This window comes from Megalobrama amblycephala, linkage group LG9 (genome assembly GCF_018812025.1).
Source record: "Megalobrama amblycephala isolate DHTTF-2021 linkage group LG9, ASM1881202v1, whole genome shotgun sequence".
In the NCBI taxonomy this organism is placed as follows: Eukaryota; Metazoa; Chordata; class Actinopteri; order Cypriniformes; family Xenocyprididae; genus Megalobrama; species Megalobrama amblycephala.
Genome location: NC_063052.1, coordinates 9,853,436 through 9,877,052, shown reverse-complemented (window position 1 = coordinate 9,877,052; position 23,617 = coordinate 9,853,436). Strand labels below are relative to the sequence as shown.

At 38.8% G+C, this 23,617-nt stretch overlaps 1 protein-coding gene across 3 annotated transcripts in view; it reads right to left on the bottom strand.

Moving 5' to 3' along the window:
• The window catches only part of phf14 (PHD finger protein 14), a 110,627-nt gene that overhangs the window by 34,602 nt on the left and 52,408 nt on the right, over nucleotides 1-23,617 (bottom strand). The window contains exons 15-17 of one of the 3 annotated variants that reach the window (XM_048201523.1): nucleotides 15,903-15,959; nucleotides 15,592-15,713; nucleotides 11,415-13,707 (exon numbers count right to left, since the gene is read on the bottom strand). In XM_048201523.1, the coding sequence (XP_048057480.1) occupies nucleotides 13,701-13,707; nucleotides 15,592-15,713; nucleotides 15,903-15,959 (186 nt within the window). In that variant the 3' untranslated portion in view covers nucleotides 11,415-13,700. Of the gene's footprint in view, nucleotides 1-11,414; nucleotides 13,708-15,591; nucleotides 15,714-15,902; nucleotides 15,960-23,617 lie in introns of those variants that run through there. The other 2 variants (XM_048201522.1, XM_048201524.1) reach the window with 2 other exon arrangements.

Genomic DNA, 23,617 nt, shown 5'->3' with positions numbered 1-23,617 from the left:
CATTACAGTATATGGACGAGCACGGGCGGGACATTTAAAAAAAAAAAAAAAAAAAAATCTCCTTTTGTGGTCCACAAAAGAAAGAAGGGCAGACGGCATTAGAACAACACCACGGTGAGTAATTTATGACTTAATTTTCATTTTAGGGTGAACTATCCCTTTAAAGGAAATCATTAACGCAACACAAGTAACAATTATCTTGAAAGTCCAAATTATTGAAGTACTATCTAGGTGAAAAACAAACATGCGACAGACAATGAAATCAAAGAGCAAGATGACAACTACAATTACAAATGTAACCTCAAGCGCACATTCTTTTGTCTGAGCAAATGTGAGGATGGGTTACGAGTACAAACACACAGCGGCACGCTCAAACACAACCCCGCACACACACACACAAAAATGCACATTTATATGGAGGGGCTGAGCAGGCATATCTGCACAGGAAAGGGGAATTTAAATCACCTCCAGGCTTCCTCATGAAAAGAAGACAAATGACCAGGAGTGTGTGTGTGCTGCGCTAATGAGCGCACGGCTATTGTTACACACAGTTGCCGATTGATTTCATACGAATCCCTCGCTCTGGCAAAGAAAGAAAGAGCGAGCGACTCCTCTCGCTTCCTATGGGGGGGAAAGTTTAGGACCTGCGGCAGCCACGGGAGGCTTGTGTTTTATTAGCGGAGCGCGCCCCGATTCGCCATTTACTTCTTTAATTACTCTGCCTTAATGAACCTTTTGTAGCGTTTGTTGTGTATCACGGTTTAACATCTTTGAATTAAAACACTGCTCAGTGATGCAGACCCAAGCAGACAGACGGGCCGATGATTATGCTTAATTGGAATTCAAATTGACAATGGCCAATCATCATAGGTGGTTCAAAAGGAAGTAACCTTTCAAAATTAATATATATATACTTTTAATTTCTCTTTCATGTGCAGTTGAATAAAGAAATAAAACGGCACATCTTCCAACTGACTACCGAGAACAAATTACCTTATTTACACACCTTATAATGTATCGCTTCTCTTGTGTTTTGTTCTCAAAGCTTTAGTAAATTGCTACAAATTGTGTTGACATCTTGTTCCAGGGGAAAAAGGTTTGACAGAGGTGGGTCATAATTAAAAATTCAACTGAAGTTCTTTTCTGATGGGATCGTGGACAGCAGGGACACAGCAATGCTAAATGCAATTAATAAAAAAACAAATAACCATATAATCATGAATAGTTAAGATATATAGGTTTATCGACTTCTTAAAGAGAGGACAAATCAATTACTATAAAACAAATTACACATATATTTAAAAAAAAAAAAAAAAGAAAATTATTAAAAAATATTATATTATATACACACTACAGTTAATACTTTTATTTAGCAACAATGCATTACATTAATCAAAAGTGACAGTTAAGACTTTTATATTGTTATTAAAAAAATTACATATCACGGTTTCCAACAATATATTTTTTCAACAAATAATAAGAAATAATAAGAAATGTTTCTTGAGCAGCAAATCAGCATATTAGAAAATTTTCTGAAGGATCATGTGACACGACTGGAGTAATGATACTGAAAATTCAGCTTTGCATCACAGGAATAAATTACATTTTAAAATATATTAAAATAGAAAATTATTTTAAATTTGAATAATATTTTTGATAAAATAAATGAAGACTTGATGATGAGCATAAGAGACTTTAAATAAAAAAAAAAAGTTTTGAACGGTAGTGTTACATATATATATATATATATATATATATATATATATATATATATATATATATATATATATATATATATGAATTATATCTCATGTTTAACCAATATAAGAGCCAGCGCCAAATCCCAGAAGCACTGGCCGAGATGAAGCTGTTCTCGGCGGGTACACGAGCACTTAACGACCGCTGACGGCCTGGAGCTCGCATTTCCGGAAACGTAAAAACAAATAGTAAAATATGCACTAGGATTAAATATGAGTCACATATTTCCCGTCTAAACAACTACATTCTTTCCTAAAAAAGTTTGTGGTACAACAAGTGTAGTATTTGAAAAAATACAGTGGATTTGCTCAGCCGCCATGACAGTCGCTTCAAGCGGAGCGATACAAACGGTGAAAAGGTAGGAGTGCTGTTGTCACTAGAATATCGCACAGCTCTCAGCCAATCAGATTTGAGAACTGATGTATATATATATTTATACAATATATATAATTTTACAAAATGTAGGACCAATGAAGTTCATAGTAATGACATGATTGCTTAATTTTATATAACAAACAAAACTGTGTTGGGTTGCCACTTGATGTTCACGGTACAATCTGCAGCAAACCACTAATTTGTAAGAACTGAGTGGATACGATCAACAGGAAGGTGGTCAAACTCTTCACTGTACTTGTGAAAGAAAGACGTGCTCTACTAACAACAACTCGCCGTTCCACCAGCACTGTGTGAGAAGTTTCTGAAGAGTTTCTGTTGCGTGAGGTGACGCATCATCCCCGTTGCTCCACGGTTCCCGCAACACGCAGGCGCCAACTTCTATCTGCTCCGCGCGCTGCCCTTCTGGACCCCGTCACAAAGTCCTTGATGTTATCAAAGCAATTTGGGTCTGCTTTAATCATTGGGAAAATTGAGCCGCTCGTTCCTCTCCTCCCCTCCAACTCTCTCCTCCGATCTCGGACGGAATCCAATCACTCATAAGAGAGTCTATTGATTGATGTAATCTTATTGGGATGTGAGGTGAGGGGAAAAACACGATTGATTGCTTTTGTCTGTGACACATGTTGCTCTCGGCTAGCGATGCGTATCCTCTTTCATCTACTGTTTAATCTCTAAGAGGAGTTCTTAGAGACCCCCCGGCATGCTCAGCCCCCTCCCCCCGTCGTCTCGCTGGTTTCTCGGCGCAGGGTGAAAGCCCGGTGGCTCTGTTGCTTGATCTCTTCTCATCCTTCCACTTAGAACTCTATTTCAGCCCGACGCTCCTTTTAGAGGCTGATCCGGTCAGCCGGGTTGAGGGCAGAGGCCTTCGTCTACACAGCTCGGTGATTAGAGAGATAACGCATGACAACTCCGTTTAATCAAAGGATGTTTTAATACCATAATGTACCATTCTAAATCTCCCTGGATAAAAGTGAAGAGGATATATTTAAGTTAAATTGGCTCCCGGCTGCAGTATTTTTTTTTTTTTTTTTTTTTTTGCGGATTGTTATTACTGCAATCATCTTGCATTTTAAAGAGACACGGGCAATCACCAACATCAGAGCAATTCTTGGAACACTTAGGCCCGATTGGAAATTTCGAGAACAGATAGCAAAGGGGCACAACAGAAAAATCACTACGGAGATTAATATCGGTTCTCATTAAATGATAATGTTGCCTTGTTGGAGAGGATCAGAATAAATTGATCGGTCCTAAAGTACAGACGTTAAGCAAAAGACTGAATAAAAGCAGGATATAAGACAAATTGACACAAATGTGTAGAATTTGAGAGGTATGCCACTAAAGTAAATGAAGAAGGTTTTACTGTACACCGTTTAAGGGAATTTAAAATGTTAAGTTAACAATATACACTACTATTTAAAAGTTTGGGGTCAGTATCTTTAAAGAAATTAATACTTTTATTCAGCAAGGATGCGTTCAATTGATCAAAAGCGACAGTAAAGACATTTATAATGTTACAAAAGTTTTCGGTCTCAAATAAATTGCTGTTCTTTTGAACTTTCTATATTATTCATCAAAAAAATATATCATGCTTTTCACAAAAATATTAAGTAGCACAACTGTTTTCAACATTAATAATAAAAAGAAATGTTTCTTGAGAAGCAAATCAGCATATTAGAATGATTTCTGAAGGATCATGTGACACTGAAGACTGGAGAAATGATGCTGAAAATTCAGCTAAATCATCACCGCAATAAATTACATAATAAAATAATAATTAAAACACAAAAATACAAGTTATTTTAAATTGTAATCATTTTTACAGGATAAGACTTCTAAAACATTAAATAATCTTACCAACCACAAACGTTTAAGTGGTATTACGTATTGTATATCATGTAGAATTGTAAAATAAAAACAACATGGCAACAAACTAGAAGTCAAAAAGAGCCCACCTTCAACTCAGACATTGTTATCCCTAGATATGGCTTGGTCATTCAATCAGTATTTATGGGATCTTTTTTTTTGTTGCCAATTTTATCATACCTCTAGGGAAAAAAAAAAAAAAAAAAAAGTCTGATTGCTTAGAAAAATAATAGCACACCCTCCGTAACAAGCTGCATGATTTCATGTATCATTCATGTCCGCAGAAATGTCACTGGATGCACATTCGGTTCAAAAGTATAGTATAGAATAGTAATAATAATACTTGTCTTTGCAAATGCCACTAATTTCACATACCACGAGGATCTAACAAAATGTCATTCGAGGACATCTAGAACTAGATGAAAAAACAAAGTACAAAACAAGGCAACAAACAAGAAACATTGCACTACCCGATAAGCTACTGCTAAAATGCCCCTTTAATACCAAAATAAAGACAGGATTACTTCCTAAATGTTTGAACATTGTAATTAAAGCTTTTATGTTTAGGGATTAATCTGCATGGTAATTTTGACTGGCCCTTTTGTGGATTAACTTCCAGCGAGTGAGAGCAATTTCCGCAGTGACCCCACAAAAACGCATGGGTGGCAGAAACGCAAATCTCTTAAACAATACCATTGTGTTTAATAGTAACTACGGATGCTCGCGCACCAAAATGCCAACGTGTAAACCTCAAGACGCTCGAACGGTTACGTTGTCTCTTCTCAGCGCAGACCAAAAGATTGCACATAAATTGGCTAATTCTTGGATTCGAAGTGTTACTGCGTACACGAGACTCACACTGCAAGTGTTTAGTTCTTTGGCCCTTATGGATGGTACAAACACAGCAAATTTATCACTCGGGTCCAGCGCAATTACTTGGGGAGCCACCACGTGACAGGGATCAATATGGCACAAGACGCTCGGCCATTGACTGCCGGCCATGACAAAGTGCCCCCATGGCTTTTTGTGAATCCCTTCTATTGAGGGAGCAGATTATCAGCCTTTGTGAGCCTCCTCCTTTTTGATTTACTGTTGAGGTGGGAATGGTTTTACATTTTTTTACATTTAAAACTTTGTTTTACCAGGAGGAGAGGCAATGAATGGGCTTACGGCTGAAGCCGCAGCGACCGAGCGATGCACTGACAAAGTAACTCCTCTTTATTATCTCATTACTACACGGCTCACTCATTCATTTAGTCTCGGACTCGAGGCCAGCCCGGCTGACGGGGACACTAACTTTGAGCAGCTCCGGCTACCTGCGGGATGCAGTGCGCTTCTCTGAGTAGACAGCAGGGGGCCATGATGTGTCAACTTTTGCACAGTAAAGCCTCAGACAGCTGACTGAGGGTCAGTTTGATGGTTTGAACGATGCTGTTTAAGGTTAAACAGAAACATTACAGGTTTCGGCACAAATTAAGCACAACGGCAGATGTGGCAAAGTTGCAGTTACAGTGAGGCATTTAGAATGGAAGTGAGTGGGGCCAATTTGCAAACATTAAAATACTCAGTTTCAATAGCACCTACCTTACTTTTTACCCAAAGTACATGGCTTGTGATATCAGCCACTTCCAGTTATTTTAGATGTACATAAACTGTTGCTTGATATAAAAAAAAAAAAAAATCTTTGTAATCATATCATAACAAACACATTGGTTTTTTAGAGCAAATAGCTTTACCATTTAATGCACTTTGGTATTCTTCTAGTTATTTACCTATAGCGGCTAATAAATGGGAAGTTTTGCATATTCACAGATAATAGCTTACTTCCACATTGCAAAATAAGGCTGGCCACAAGATGTAAACAAAATGTGTGTTAATATGATTTTAGTGTGTAATAAAAGCTTTCTGTTTTTTTCTGTGCAAAGTTATATCCAATTTTGCCATGCCATGACAATGTAATGCCATAAACACTAAAACGACTAAAATGTAGAGAAAAACAGTTCAAGTAATACACGGGTTTTAACAGAATAATTAATGTTAAGTGCTTATGTAAAATTATAAGCTTCACATTTCTGCTTTTAAATCCACCAAAAACTGGCCCAATTCACTTCCATTGTAAGTGCCTCACATTAACTTTGATTTTTTTTAAATAATCAACATTATGCCAAAATGCTGTTCACCCAAAAATGAAAATTATCCCATGATTTACTCACCCTCAAGCCATCCTAGTTGTAAATGACTATCTTCTTTCAGACAAACACAATCAGAGATGCATTTAAACATATCCTAGCTCTTCCCAGCTTTATAATGGAAGTGAATGGGGGGCGAGATTTTGAAGCCCCCCAAAAGTGCATCCATCCATCAAAAAAATAATCCATACGACTCCAGGGGATTAATAAAGACCTTCTGAAGCGAAGCGATGGGTTTTTGTAAGAAAAATATCCATATTTAAAACTTTATTATCAATAATATCTATCTTCCAGCAGACGGCTGTACGCATCGATTTGCAGCAGAAGAGTATCCCCTGACCCGACGCGTGACACAACGACGAATGCGGAAGAGCAGAGGATAGAGCAAAACAAAACACCGGTCACGAATTAGAAGCCTTAAAAGAGAAATTTTAAAGACAAATGTCGATATAAGAGAAGAGGAGTTTGAGTTTGTTGCACAGCCCTATTTGTTTAAACCTTGAGAGGTGTCTAAACTTACGCTACTCCTACATCCTACATCATACATTGCGCCACGGCAATCTTGTGGCGCAAGTCGTCTTGTGCAGTACGAGTACGGTCGTCAGCCGGAAGCCAGTTATTTTAATTTATAAAGTTTTAAATATGGATATTTTTCCCAACGCTTTGCTTCAGAAGGCCTTTATTAGTCACCTAGAGCCGTATGGATTATTTCTACGATGGATGGATGCACTTTTTTTGGGGCATCAAAATCACGTCCCCCATTCACTACCATTATGAAGCTTGGAAAAGGATATTTTTTTAAATATATCTTAAATTGTATTCGTCTGAAAGAAGAAAGTCATATACACCTAGGATGGCTTGAGGGTGAGTAAATCATGGTATAATCCCTTTAACTTTATTACAATCAGAATATTCCTTTAAAGGTGCCCTAGATTCAAAAATTGAATTTACCTTGGCATAGTTGAATAACAAGAGTTCAGTACATGGAAATGACATACAGTGAGTCTCAAACTCCATTGTTTCCTCCTTATATAAATCTCATTTGTTTAAACGACCTCCGAAGAACAGGCGAATCTCAACATAACACCGACTGTTACGTAACAGTCGGGGTGTACGCCCCAATATTTGCATAATGCCAGCCCATGTTCCCAACATTATGAAAGGAATTAGACAGGGGCAGCCAGTAAACGTCTGAGCTGCACACAGCCGAATCATCAGACTAGGTAAGCAAGAACAACAGCGAAAAATGGCAGATGGAGCAATAATAACTGACATAATCCATGATAGCATGATATTTTTACTGATATTTGTGAATTGTCTTTCTAAATGTTTCGTTAGCATGTTGCTAATGTACTGTTAAATGTGGTTAAAGTTACCATCGTTTCTTACTGTATTCACGGAGACAAGAGCCGTCGCTATTTTCATTTTTTAAACACTTGCAGTCTGTATAATGCATAAACACAACTTCATTCTTTATAAACCTCTCCAACAGTGTAGCAATAGCAGTTAGCCACGGAGGACAGCCTCAAATTCACTCAGAATAAAACTTTTAACATCCAAATAAATACTTTACTCACATAATCCGATGTATGCATGCAGCATGCATGACGGACATCTTGTAAAGATCCATTTGAGGGTTATATTAGCTGTGTGAACTTTGTATGCGCTGTAATATAGTCGACAGCTCGTGTGGCAGGAAGCTCGCGTCTTAAAGGGGCGGCGCCGAGTGTAAATCAGTGCATAGTTAATGGTGCCCCAAAATAGGCAGTTAAAAAAATTAATTTAAAAAAATCGATGGGGTATTTTGAGCTGAAACTTCACAGACACATTCAGGAGACACCTTAGACTTATATTACATCTTGTGAAAGAACGTTCTTGGGCACCTTTAAACCATTTAAAACACCATTGTTTCTGGATCTGGAAGGGAAGTTTAGCTGTTTTTGCCACAGTGTCCTACGGCACCTTGGCTCTGGACCATTTCCAAACAGTCTGCTTTGGCAGCAGTGCAGTTCACCAGCTTCTACCATGCTTTTGCTAATTAGTTAGGCACCTCTGGGCTACCAAGTCATCTAGTGAATGCACAAAGAGGGGGAGGCGCTCAATCCCGAAGACCAGCGGCACACATATACGCTGCAGTGAACTGGGTAGGATGAAAGACACTGTAGAAGCCGTAGCGTAATAGATTTTAGCTGCTTGGCCACTCTTCCCACACTCTGCAGTCCTACCGCTTGGGTTTTCTGTTTTAATAGTGGTGGGGAGTGCAAACGGAAAAAAAAAAAGGGGTGAAGTCAGCAAAAACAAAATGCCGCCATTAAATCATCTCCCTGAATCCCATGTCAGGTCTGTAATAGGAAAGGCGCTCATCATCGGAAAGGTTACTGCTCTTCCAGAACATCCTCCTCCCCCTTCTTTCTGCACCCCGGGTTCAAACCGGAACCACTCGTCCCGCCGGATTCCTCGTACCAGACCACTGGACTGAGTATGAGGGATTGGGGTGCTCAGGTTTTGGTCATGCCAAACTGATTCTATCTCTCCGGTCCACAATAAGAGGCTCAGAGCTTTGATGGGCCCAGGCCACAGAGATGTAGCTTGTTCCCGCCACCGCCACCATCGTATAAGCACAAATGCGATTCGCTTACTAGCAGACACACTGGGCTTTTTGTTATGCAGTTAACTAGATTTCCCCATGAAAGCCTCTCCTCTCTCTCCCTTCCTCTCGCTCTTTGTAGAGCTGGGCTTGGCACGGGGAAGAGAGAAGGCTGGTGGAAATGAGGGAGAGAGACAGGAAGAGCGCATAAGTGTGAGCTGATGAGATGTGGTAAATGGGAAAACAGGGACAGAGTGAAGGAAAAACATTAGGAGAAAACAGCAGGAGAGAGAGAATATTATACTAACTGAGATGGGTTACAGCCACATCATGTCTGCCATGACAAAATAATAACTTCTAGTACTAATTAGCCAAATAGGAAAACTTATCGGCTAGTACATAAATGCCAAATACCCGTAAATTTATCAGCCTTTCTGATCAGTCCATGTATATCAGATTAACCCATCCCTAAATGACACTGAAAACTAAACAAGCTCTGATTGGTAAGTTCACTTGTCATTTAAAATTGGCATGCAAGGCAAATTGCAATTGTCTTGTTTTCTCCTTATTGTGATGTATATCTAAGAGAAACGAGAAAAAATTCTGAATTGGGTGATATAAACTCTCAATTGCGAGTTATACAGTCAGAATTGCGTGATATAAAGTCGCAATTGTGTGTTATAAAGTCAGAATTTCGAGATATAAACTCACAATTCTGACTTTTTCATCTCACAATTGCAAGTTTATATCTCGCAAATCTGACTATAACAGGCAATTGTGAGTTTATGTCTCACAATTCTGACATTATAAAAAGCCAGAAATAGAGTCATGTTTTTTCACCAGAATTGGACTTTATAACTCGCAATTGCGAGTTTATATCTCACAAATCTGAGAAAAGTCAGAATCGCAGGAAAAAACTCGCAAATTGCGAGAAAAAAAGTCCAAATTTATATCTTGCAATTTTGATTATTTCATGCAAGTTTATATCCCACAATTCTGACTTCTCAATTATCTTTTAAATATTTTTTATTCCGTGGCGGAAAAACAAGCTTCCACAGAGATGCGCTATGGTTCAGTTGTGAGCTTTGTTTGGAACTATTTTCGCTGCTGAAATAGAACAGTCAATATTGCATCTAAAATGTAAGTGACTTAATATTAACTAAGACTTAATATAAACTGTTGTTTAAAATCATTGTCATATTTTCAATCGTGATGGTATTCAGGAAAACCGCACTCTTGGTCGTGCAATGTTGTTTAATTGTATCATATGTTATAAATATGAAAACTCCACATTTTTAATTTTTACCACAGTACAGGTGCTGGTCATATAATCAGAATATCATCAAAAAGTTGATTTATTTCACTAATTCCATTCAAAAAGTGAAACTTGTATATTATATTCATTCATTACACACAGACTGATATATTTCAAATGTTTATTTCTTTTAATTTTGATGATTATAACTGACAACTAAGGAAAATCTCAAATTCAGTATCTCAGAAAATTAGAATATTGTGAAAAAGTTCAATATTGAAGACAACTGGTGCCACACCCTAATCAGCTAATTAACTCAAAACACCTGCAAAGGCCTTTAAATGGTCTCTCAGTCTAGTTCTGTAGGCGACACAATCATGGGAAGACTGCTGACTTGACAGTTGTCCAAAAAACGAACCTTGACACCTTGCACAAGGAGGGCAAGACACAAAAAGTCATTGCAAAAGAGGCTGGCTGTTCACAGAGCTCTGTGTCCAAGCACATTAATAGAGAGGCGAAGGGAAGGAAAAGATGTGGTAGAAAAAAGTGTACAAGCAATAGGGATAGCCGCACCCTGGAGAGGATTGTGAAACAAAACCCATTCAAAAATGTGGGGGAGATTGACAAAAAGTGGACTGCAGCTGGAGTCAGTGCTTCTAGAACCTTCTGGTGTTGGTCCACTGTGTTTTCTGAGGTCCAAGGTCAACACAGCCGTATACCAGGAAGTTTTATGCAGATTTCATTTTCCAATAGGACTTGGCACCTGCACACAGTGCCAAAGCTACCAGTACCTGGTTTAAGGACCATGGTATCCCTGTTCTTAATTGGCCAGCAAACTCGCCTGACCTTAACCCCATAGAAAATCTATGGGGTATTGTGAAGAGGAAGATGCGATATGCCAGACCCAACAATGCAGAAGAGCTGAAGGCCACTATCAGAGCAATCTGGGCTTTCATAACACCCGAGCAGTGCCACAGACTGATCAACTCCATGCCACGCCACATTGCTGCAGTAATTCAGGCAAAAGGAGCCCCAACTAAGTATTGAGTGCTGTACATGCTCATACTTTTCATGTTCATACTTTTCAGTTGGCCAAGATTTCTAAAAATCCTTTCTTTGTATTGGTCTTAAGTGATATTCAAATTTTCTGATATACTGAATTTGGGATTTTCCTTAGTTGTCAGTTATAATCATCAAAATTAAAACAAATAAACATTTAAAATATATCAGTCTGTGTGTAATGAATGAATATAATATACAAGTTTCACTTTTTGAATGGAATTAGTGAAATAAATCAACTTTTTCAGAATCTACACAATCCACTAGCTGGACTAACTGAGACTCATTAATCATGACTCAATGATATGAAAAAGTCAAAAGTTTATTAAGGCTTGCACAATGCAACGCCACCGTCTTAAGACCACTCACGCAAATGGCGCATGGCAACAAAAACACTGCATATACACAGGACGCAAACACTCACGAATGCAATACCGTAATCTCAGTTCAAGTCACATTGACACATTACCTATGGAGAATATCTAAGGAATAAATTACTCAGCCAGATATATACATAAAATAAATAGACGTCAAGCACAAAAATTCAAGTACTAAAACTTTTCAATTTCAGAACATTTGGAACAAAAATTGCAGCACGGCTTATGCCAGAAAAACATAAAAAGGCTCAATACTTTGCTAAACTGACATCACATGACTTAACGGGCGACCTGTAATCTAAAAGGCTCCATCTTGCAGCATTATCTGAGCAAAGCAGATGCAGTATGTGCCCCGACAAACACTTACACACACAGTATGCTGTGAGCTAGGAAAGACAGCTGTAGTGGAGAGAGATAAAGCTCTGGCTGGAGATACAGTAGGGTCAGAGGTTATAGGGCAGCTGAAGTCATCCAGAGACGAAAAGATGTGTAAATCCCACCGAAGGAAGTGTTGTGCCTGGTGCAGTGAGAGTAAGCAGTTTGAGAGGGCACGAGGTACGAGGCTGTCCCCAATGGCATGAGGGTAAAAGACACAGGAAACCGTCAAGAGTGAAAATTTTAGGACTGTCAATAGTGCAATACACTGGAATGTGAGGGAGGAGGGTTTGGGATAGAAGTGTTTTCAGTATGTTAGGATTTGTTTTTGCCATTGCAAAACATAAACAGGATGACTGTCAGCCAAGCAGATGCAAGCCAAATTACCAACACAGACTACATTCACAACTAATTACTGTAACTTCAGAGATTTAGCATTCTATGGTTCCATTATTGGGTGAATATCCTAACAAGTCTATCCCAAATTCAAAAGAAAACTGGCAAATTTAAGCAAAACAATGAAGCCAATTTATATATTGTTTTCACACTGTGACATTATTATTTTTTTTTAAGAATTTGGCACATTGTTCCTTTCAACTGTCATCAATGTAATGCAAAAAAAGATTTACATTTTAAAGAATTCATACATCATAAAAAAAAACAACCAAAAAACAATGTACTGTAATAAAGTAAAAAACTATTGCATCGCATTTTACAGTAATGAATGATCAAATGAGAATTATAAAAAAATATTAAATAATAAAAATGAATTAAAAAAAAAAAAAGAAATAAAAACGCCCAGAAGCATTACGGTAATGAAAATCGAGTTAGAAAAGGTGCTGAATTGTAATGTAAACATCAAAATATAAAAAAATGGTCCTAAAACAAGCATCAATTTCTTCACATAAAATATTTTTCCCTTCTTTTGTGGTGAAATATGTCTGGATATGTTTTTATGACTTTCACCCTATCACTGATTTGATACCAAGGAAAACTACACGTTTAAATACGGATATTGAGCATATTGAGCTATATTACTCTACTACAACTAGTAAAAAAATTACAATACTTTAAAAAAAAACGACTCTACTGATTCTTATGTCTACCATCTAATCACTTTGAACCATAAAATTCATACAGCACAGGAAAAATAGAGCAGAGCAATAAAACAAAAGCATTAAGATCATTCACAATAAAAACCACGACAGAAAACACAATTAGCTTTCAGAAGCACATTTGACTCAAGTCAACACAGCTGATCCGGTCTTGTGATCAGCGGTAAGCTCGGATAGAGCAGGGTGTGCGCTGTTGTAGAGCCAATGTGAAAGCAAGAGAGAAAAAGAAAGTCCATGAGGCCCAAAGAAGGCCAGATGACAGCAAATTGCTCGCAAAGTTGGTGAAACGGCCCACAATCTGGCTTAATCCACAGAGTAAAAGGCCCAAAACCAGTGTCACTGTTCATGTATTCCACAAAGAACGGCCCTATTGGTGGGTATGTGCCTCCAAACTGGCTAACTGAGTATTCTGTCCATATAAAGTCCGTTTATAGTGTCCAATGAGGGTTGAGCTCCCCCCCTCCCCATTTTTATGTCAGTCCACATACGATAGTCTTTTCGTTCTTTCAGAAAATTTGCGCCAGACCGTCGTTTAACCATGATAAAGTCCATGGCACTGTCCACTTTGGGCAGAAGGGACGGTCAAAGGTGGCGGTCGGAGGTGGCCATCTGCGACTCCTCCCCGACCCCAACGCCGCTCTTCAAACGAGTTAATTTGCCTCTCTCTCTCCCTGTCTCTCTCTCATCTGTCCTTTTTCTAGGGGAGGAGGTGGTGCCCGGCTCTCACAACCTGTTCAATGCAAAGATAGAAAGAGTCAGGCCAACACACCTCACACCACAGCCGAGGCCAAACAGCAGCTAGTTTGAACCAGCCACTTTGCATGACAGTACAAAATAGGAATGGGCGATATGACCAAATCTTATTTCACGATATGAGAAATTTTATTGCACAATCGAGACAGTGAAGAGAAGAAATTGGTGAATAAAGTTGTTATTTTGTTTTTGCGCACAAAAAGTATTTTCGTCGCTTCGTAATATTAAGGTTGAACCACTGTAGTCACATGGACTATTTTAACATGTCTTTACTACCTTTCTGGGCCTTGAAATTTGGAATGACATTGCTGTCAGCTCAGAAACGGATTTCATTAAAAATATCTTAATTTGTGTTCCGAAGATGAACGAAGGTCTTACGGGTGTGGAACGCCATGAGGGTGAGAAATTAATGACAGAAATTTCATTTTTGGGTGAACTGACCCGTTTAAAGGATTAGTTCACTTCAGAATTAAAATTAAATTTACTCACCCCCATGTCATCCAAGATGTTTATGTCTTTCTTTCTTCAGTCGAAAAAAAAATGAAGGTTTTTGAGGAAAACAACAGTAACCAACAGGCTGAAAGTGCAAATTTGCAGCTTCAAAGGGCTCTACATGATCCCAGACGAGGAATAAGGGTCTTATTTAGGAAAACAATGTCATTTTCTAAAAAAAAAAAAAAAAAAAAAAAAAAATATATATGTATACACACACACTTTTTAACCATAAATGCTCGTCTTGCACTAGCTCTTCGATGTGCCACGCATTACATAATCACATTGGAAAGGTCACGTGTGACGTAGGCAGAATTTTGAAGTTAGAGGAGAAAATGAGATGTGTAATGCGTGGCACATCGCGGAGAGGTGCAAGATGAGCATTTGTGCTTAAAAAGTATATACATTTTTATTTTTTATTTTTTTTAGAAAATTACCAATTGTTTCGCTAATTAAGACCCTTATTCCTCATCTGGGATTGTGTAGAGCCCTTTGAAGCTGCATTGAAACGGCAATTTGGACCTTCAACCCGTTGGTAACCGTTGCAGTCAACTATATAGAGAAAATCCTGGAAAGTTTTTCCTCAAAAACTTTAATTTCTTTTCGACTGAAAAAAGAAAGACAAACATCTTGGATGACATGGGGGTGAGTGAATTATCAGGAAATTTTAATTCTGAAGTGAACTAATCCTTTATGCAGTACTGTGATATTCAGATATATTTACATGCTGCAGTATAAAATATATAGCAAAATAGCAAAACAATTGACGCTTTATTTCGTAGCCATGATATATATTGTTATACCGGCCAACTCTAGTACAAAACATTGCATATCTCCTACTCTGCATTGTAAAAGCATTTGAAGTACTTGTCACCTGACAGGCCACTCTCCAATTACCCATAAACAGCTTTACGCCGAATAGCGATGGGACGGAAGTGGCGACTGTTTGTCACTTCTATTATGTGAGTGTCAATTAAAAGTCTCTTAGTCATGCTTGCATATATTTTAGCAAAAACATAACAAGGTTACAGTAATGAAAAGCATGACGAGTAGGTGTTAAAGGAAGGAAAAAAGACAGTATAACTGCTCGAAGAAACCGCAACTTCATACCGGGGGCCAAGTGGTGACAGTAAATCAGACAGCTCATTACTGCCAAACCAAGTGAGCAAATACATGTGGCAGCCAAATAGAGAGGGCCCCGTGGAGCCGGCGCTACCTCCCACTCACACATGCATGGCAGAGTCCTTATAATGAAGCCTGAACTTTAATCACGAGGCGAATATAACCCCCACCTCTTCCCCACCAGATCAAACATGCTCTCTCGCGCGCGCAGATGCTTCAGAGACGCGTGGCGCACGAGCTTACCCACCTCACTAGGTTTTCATTGTCGCCCGGGCCCTTGCAGGTGGTGCACTCGGTCCGTGTGTCATCGGCTTTGGGCTTTTTCTGCAGAGTCGACTGCCTCTGTCTGCGCTCCCGCGGTGACGGTTCCTATGGAAACGCAAGCTATTAGAGGCGACCGCCGTGTGTGTTTGAATGAAGCTAGTGAGTGGAGAGGGCTGAGATTGCTGTGTAAACATACACAAGCTGTCTTCCTTCATAACGCTCTCTAAATATTAGAGGTAGATGAGGGAGATAGACAGTCTTAAAGGAGTGCGGGGTGAGGAAGGGAAAGCTCACCTCGATCTTCTCCTCCTCGCAGATGGACGTTCTCTTCCTCTTCTGACCTCTGGTTCTCTGGTCAAAGGGAAAATGACATTCGGTCATAAATACGGCACACTGAACTTTTCCAAAGAACAACTAAACGGTTCTAGTGTCAGATTACTGTATTTAAGATGATTTAAGATTATTAAAATGAACCATGAAATTAAATTATTAACATTTGCATGAAGAATTCTCTCTGAATGGGGCATTTAAAATAATTAATTCAAAAAGAATCTCACTTAAAATCCTACTGAGAAACACGTCTCACACAGGAGGAAGAGTAATGAAAAATGATGCAAGTCTTGAAGTACGAAAGGTGAAAAAAAAAATCACTTATTTAACCTGTTAACATGACGTCACCTCGTTCACATTGACTGTGTATAGGCTATTTTAGAATAGTGGAAAAATCTTATAGTACAGTGGTTCCCAAACTGGGGTACGCGTACCCCTGGGGTAGTTCATTTAATTCTACCTTAAAATAATATTAAAACCGGGCATGTTTTTCTAACTGCCAAAATGCCGTAAATCCAGTACATTTAACCAAATTACCTCATCATTTGCAGTCAAAAATTACCGTATCCACGCAAGCAGCATGCATATGACAGATTGCGTGCAGTCTGCTGCCTTAAATCGTGCTAAATTACTGTCGTTCTCTTTGTAAAAGTGGGGATTTAGCACTTACTCGCATGAAGAACAAATATAGACACAGATAGTCGATTAATTTCGATTTAAGACTCAAACTTTCTCCGATACAAAAACATACCTTGTGAGTTCTTGTATTTAATGATGAACGAGCAAGAATGCAATTGTTCCCAAATATCCACATGACTGCAAACGTGACATTATTATACAACAGGTCAAAAAATAAAATGTACATTTTAAACACAGTACTGTAAGTATTTACTTTATTTTGCAATGAAATAATAGTTCTAACGAAAACCACAGCAGAACTACAACACACGTCTGTGTTTCGCGAACAATTCTGTGGCTTTGAATGAATCGTGAGTCAATGATTCAATCACAGCCACTTGCTTCGTTAGTGAATGAATGACTCGATGACTCATTCATAAAAACAGTGACTTGCTGCCACCTACTGGCGGTTTTAGTTTAATATTTAAATGTTTTACTTAGTATACCATCATTGCATAAAATGATGGTAAAACTATGTTCTCTATTGAACATTTTTATTTAAAACATTATTTATTTTATAAAGTTATTCATAAAGTTAAAACTATGCACTGGAAAATCAATTGAACATTTTTATTTTTATTTAAAACATTTATTTGATAAAGTTATTCATAAAGGTAAAATTATGCACTGGAAAATCAATTTAGGGGCAAATATTGTCGCTTAATGGTAAAGGTGTGACTGCAGTCGACGCAGAAGGATGGTAATCCCTTCAGGGGGTACTCCATGCTAAAAAGTTTGGGAACCACTGTTATAGTACATAATGTAGAATTTAATGTAGAAGAAAATTTAGAATTTAAATTAGCAGGTCAGAAACATCACAAGTAAGTTTTGACGTAAGTCTGACTGGAGCAACTGTGCAGTGCGTCAAAAATAGAATTAAAAAGTCCATCCGGTAAAAGTGTGACGCGGCACAGACAGCTTTGTTAATTATAATGAAAACCATTTCGTTCCACTGTGTTGCCACAGTTTTTTGCCTAATAAATAAATCAATCAAATGTAACCAAAAAAACAAATGAGGCTGCACATTTAATTGAAACAAAACTGAAATAGTGATATATCTTATCAAACTGTGATTAATTAAAGAAGTATACATTATATAAAATATATTATATTAAAGTCCCCCTGTGGTGAAAATCAAGTTTTTATTGTTGTTTATATGTCTACGTGCTGTGTTTAATATACTTTAAGACAAACCAATAAGCCAATTCATCAGTCAACACCATTGCTGAGTATTTTCTCCTTAAAACTGCATTGTACCAAAGACAGTCTCAAAAAGGCAGTTTGAAACTACCCTAACTCCTACACTCACAAATATGTAACCAATCCAGCCAACTTTTCTTATCATTCTTACTAGGGATGCTGATTTTAGAAGGCATCTGTCTGACTCTGAGATGGTGACCGGGAACATGGTTTGTGTAACATTTGCTACACATTATTAGCTGTTTGATAACATAGGTCAAGCCAAGGGCTAATCATATCAATTACAGTGACGTGTCCACTTTAATTCAAATTCTGAATGGATTATATATAGCCTAGAAAGCGTGCAAAGAAGAATCAACTAAAAGCTGTCACTCATCTCAGTTCACTATCTCACAAAGTTGCATTATAATCAATAAAGTCTCTCATTTACATTGTGTCTACATTTTGTTAGTTAGAGGATTCGTAAGCGTGCAGATTGGATTTGGCCACTGTATTCAAGAAATCAACAAACACGTCTGTGATTGGCTACATTGCTCACCACTGCACACATACACAAAAAATGTAAATAGAAACATTTGACATTTCACTAGCCTGGGTGCCAGCCCGAACCCCGCCCACAACATTTTTTGGACGGGAAGTTCGGTCTGGACTTGATCCATTGTGGAGTAATTATGCTCGGCTCCCAGAAGGCCGAGCCAATCAAATTGCCAGGGCGGGCTTTAATCGATGATGGACAGGCTATCTGCGGTTACGTAACCACCTACGTCATCAAAGAGCGCATGGGGAGTTTGATTGACAAGCGATCTAACCAATCAGAACGCCGCATCCGCCATTTTGTCCGACAAAGCAGTCAGGAGTTAGAAGATTAACATCGGTGGAGTTAAACTTGAAAAATTGTGCATATTGACGCCTTTCCGCATTTGAAACAACATTCATTCTCATGTTCATTCATGTTTATTTGATGCTATAAATGGACTAGTAGGAAGAGATGATCGGTTAACGAGCCTCTTGAGCTGAGGCGCTACAGCAATCTGTCACGATCATGGTCACAACACATTAAAGAGCCACAAAACGGTTTTTATTGTTTGATTTTTTTTAATAATTACACAGTTTGAAAGCTGGGACTTTGTTTAATATCATAAGTAACCTGCTCTGTCGATGTGTTGTCAGTTTCCTCTTTGCTCCGCGATGTATTTTCCACTCTGTGTGGCGTGATAGCGCCACGGCTTGTCGGACAAAGCAACAGTAACTAAGGGGGGCGAGTCTTTGCGAAAGGTCAATTATTTTACAACAATGATGGCTGTTGTTGAAGAACTGAGATGTGTAGATTCCGCCATCGCGTCCGTTATAGAAGATATCGACAGCGCATTAATTTTAAAAGAGGAACAGAGGACCGCGATCAAGGCATTTGTCGATGGGAAAGATGTCTTTGCCGTCCTTCCTACGGGATTCGGCAAAAGTTTGATTTATCAGCTGGCCCCGATGGTCGCTAAGAAGAGTTCTGTTGACAACTATGCATCGCTCAACATACGTCACTTACTCTGTAGCTCTGATTGGTTGTAGGTCTATCCAATTGAGGTCTTTCCTGGATCGGTTGAAATACGCCCCCATAATCAAAGCCCAATGGAGCAGTATCAGACTCATATTCTGACTAGAATTGAGTATGACCACGTCAGGCTAACATTTCACTGGAGCGTCTAACAAATCTGTTTCATCAAAATAATATTATTACAATATCGACTGAGGACGCTCTTGCTTTCGTTTGAGGGTGCTTAGCATTCGCTCTTCCTCTTCTTCTGAATCAGTTTCTGGCTCAAAAATATATTGCTGAATTAAGCCACTATTTCCACTTGCCACTGTGTAGCGTTTACTGACCGAGTAGATCAGGCAGTCTGAGCTGGTGTGATTGGGTGGAGGTGGGGACTAATTTGTATATTCATGGGTCTGCATATGAAGAGTTTCTCTGCAAAAACCTTTAAGTCCATCTGACATCTTTTCTTTTAAATGAGCATTTTTTTACCTGGCTCCTATGTTTAGGTTCAGTAATTTCACTTTAATGGCAATGAAAAGGTTATTAGTCAGTTGACTAATAAGAAATGCCTTATTTTCAAAAATATCTTGACTTTAGTCAATTTATTGGTATTTAACAAATTTGACTGTCTTCTGCTGCAAAAGTCCATGAGTGTTTTTGTTTGCAAGAACAAATCCATCTCTTTGGACAACAAGACATAGTGAAATGTCAGTTTCTGACAGTTTTACAGCAGCAAAAGGAACACTGTTGTTTACTTGCTACTCACAAAATCCTGTCATTGCCACTGTAATGATGGACAAAACATGATAAAAGCATTTAGCATTTAGCAATTGCAGCTCGGCAATTGAAAGCGGCTCATACGAACACCGTCATTCATCTTGAAATCATATGATTTGATTTGTGTCTTCCAATTGGTTCTTCTGTGGAGTTAGAGGCTTTTGTGGACAAAGGGAAATGGTGTTTAGCGGTTTCTGCCAACAAACCAGTATTTCTGAATGGGCTGACGCTGGGATTTAGTGGATTTGAAGCAAAAGTATCTGATGAGCGTATACTATGTGCAGCAAGCATTTGCTCAATATCATTATCTCATTTTGACGGAGGTGTCGTTTAGTGGCTTTTGCATCTGAACTCTTCACATATTAAATGAAGCAAGGGTGTAGAGTTACATTCAAGCTATTTTAAGCCATGAAGAAATTATTTTCACAGAAAAAAACAAACTTTTAAATATGTCATTGTGATTATCAAAGATGAGTTTTAAGGGATACAATTATTGAGTGCAGGGGGACTGGTCTGTTGTGCTGCCAGTTCAGAGTAAAGATTTATTGCGTGTTTTTAATTAATACTACAAATTCGGACATACTACTAATTTCATGTTCTGTTTTTTATTTGCTACTATATACTAGGGAGGTAGGCAAATTTGGATGTAAGTAAAGCTGAAACAGAGACATAAGCTGAAATAACAAATGATAACTCTGCACTTCAGGGCTTCATTACAAAAAAAGAGAAAAGTATAAAAGTAAGATGAGATTTGAAAAGCCGCTCAGTTGGACTGTAATGTGTTGTTCAAGGCATGTGGCAGTAAGCTGAACAGAACAAAGTTGAACGCTCTCTACGAGTAAACAGCTCACGCAGAGCAGCTGGTGACTTGCGGCTCACTGTAGCTGCTACAGATGTCAAACAGTGGTGCTCCTCTCTAATCCAAATCTCTCATTCAGTCCGGCTCCCTCTTGTGTGACATAGAGGGATTCAATCCCTTTGTTTAGAGCCCAGACCACAGCTCCAACCGGTGCCCCTCTCTATCCAGATATAAGGCCATTCCGCAATTGGGTCAACCCTGGCTGTTTCAATTAGATATTTGTGTGTGCCATGAACCAAGATGGAGTATCCAAACTCATTCTACACAGTGCGCTCTACTGAGACACTTTTTGCACTCACGTTTTTCTTGTCTACCATCGGCTGATCAACTCTTCATCTCCATCAGAGGCTGATAAACCCGAGAAAAACAATAGCAGCACTGCACGAATCAAATCAAACATCTCCACCTTCATGCGAACGGGCGTATGAGTGTGCCAAGCTGGGGCTTTTTAAAAAGGGAAGAAAAAACGACAACATATTTAAACAGATTGTGAAAACAATTCCATCTGTCGCCTTTGGCTTGCCACCACACAGCAGATGGAACACTTATCATTATAAATGCTAACTGCTTCCACACTGCCAATTGGCACTTAAATGCCTCTGCCACTTCTCCCTCGATGGTGGCACCAAACAAAGGCACTCATTTATTTCATTATTCCTTCATTATGGCAGACTCGATTAAGGTAATCTATAAAAGGCTAGATCAGTGGTCCTCGGTGCCGAGAACCTCTACGTAATGGTAAAGTATTGTAAACGTGGTGATGGGCTGACGTAAACAAAAATATACACTTGGAAGAGGACAGTCAAGTTGACTTTGTGAAAAAAAACTACTTTTTAATTAAGCACCTCACAATGATGCATCTTTAAAAAAAACACTGAATCAATTTTCACAAGATTGGAAAAACTACTGGTGCATACAAAGGCACCGTAACAAAGAGTAGCCTACTGCAGCGATTCCAGGAAGACTAATGGCTTTGACAATCCAGGACAAATATGTAAAAATATCATCAAAAACATGTTTGATATAAAAAAAAAAAAAAAATAGGACTATATGGCAACAAAACTATATGACTATAGGAAATCAAATTTAAATATAGTATAAATAAAAGAATTGCATTTAATTACATTTTGTAGCAGTGGTGCCTGTCGCATAAAACTCAATGCTTGGTTGCCAGGGCATTGCTATGTGGTTGCTAGGGTGTTCTGGAAGGTTGCTAGGTGGTTACTTAATGGGCCAAGTCTAAAGAGCCCAACTCTAAGGGTCTATGATATTCTAGTCTCTAGATATTACTCAAACCCTCCATTATAGTAAGTATATACAGTAGGATTTTTTTCAATACGTTTTTTTTTGTTTACCAGGGCCAAAAACTAAAGTCTGTTCTCTTAGAAAAGTAATAGCGCACCTCACCTGCACAAACTGCACAATATGAGGTATCATTCATGTCCTCATCACAAATGGAGAGTTATGAGTGACAGTTTAATTCTTGAAAAACCTAAGTATAATGAAAAGTGACCCTTGCTTTATCAAACTCTACTAATTATGGCAAAATTTCCAATGGCGTCAGTCTGTTGAATGATGTAGAAATCTTTTCAAACCTAATAAAGACTCACAACAAAATCTCAGTGTGCGGCAGTCATGAGAGCCATTTCAGTTGTGCGGGAGGGCCGGTATTCAGTGGCCGTGGAAAAGTGTGGCACATTAGCGAAGCCGAACACCAATGACTCCTGAACGAAGGGAATGGCGGGGGGTCGATTAGCTAGCCGTGATAAATCAGAACACAGCTTTACAAGGGCTTGCCACCGCCACACCGGCTGGTTAAGGGCATTAAAAATGCAAAGCAGGGCTCCTTTCAGCTGCTGCCACACTCTGGAGTGCAAGTGAAGATAAATTCTGCAATGAAGCATCTTTCTCTGGTGGAGTTTAGCCGGAGCTACAGAAGAGAGAGAAAAATAAAAGCCTTTTAATCCAGCTGCTCTCCGCTGAAGCCTTCGCCTCACTTCTGGGCACGCGTCTCAGAGACTAAAGGGAAAACACATTAACCCTGCCTGGCATACGCAAGCACACGCTCACATGCGTAAATACAGCAAACAAAAACAACGTCCGGAAGTCATTCCTTTTACCTTCACGTGAGCTATTTTGACAGCCACCAGCCAAAACGAGCGGCTGCAGTGCTCCAGAAGCCATCTAAAATTGCGCTTTACTTTCTAATTCGATTTAAAAACTGGCAGGGAGAGGTTTATTGACTAATCTTTAAAACAAAAGGTTGAAAAAGACAAAATGGAGGAGGGTTGGAGAGCTTGTCGTTTCTCCGATGGATATCTTTTGTCTTCCTTAAGGGAGCCGGGCTGCCGGAGCACTATCGCAGGATCAGAGAATGCTGGACAGTGATAAGTGGAAGCCATGGAGAGCCTGAAAGACAAGCCCTATCTCAAGTCTGAGAAAAAAACACACACACACACACACACACACACACACACACACACACACACCCTACCCTCACACTTCAATGCATTGCTCAGCTTCTACAGATAGAAGTAGAGTCTGATCATTCAATAGACAATAAAATAATCGCTCTGTTCCAAAACATAGTGAGCTGCCTACAAAGGAAGCATTTTAGGGAATCATAGGCAAGCT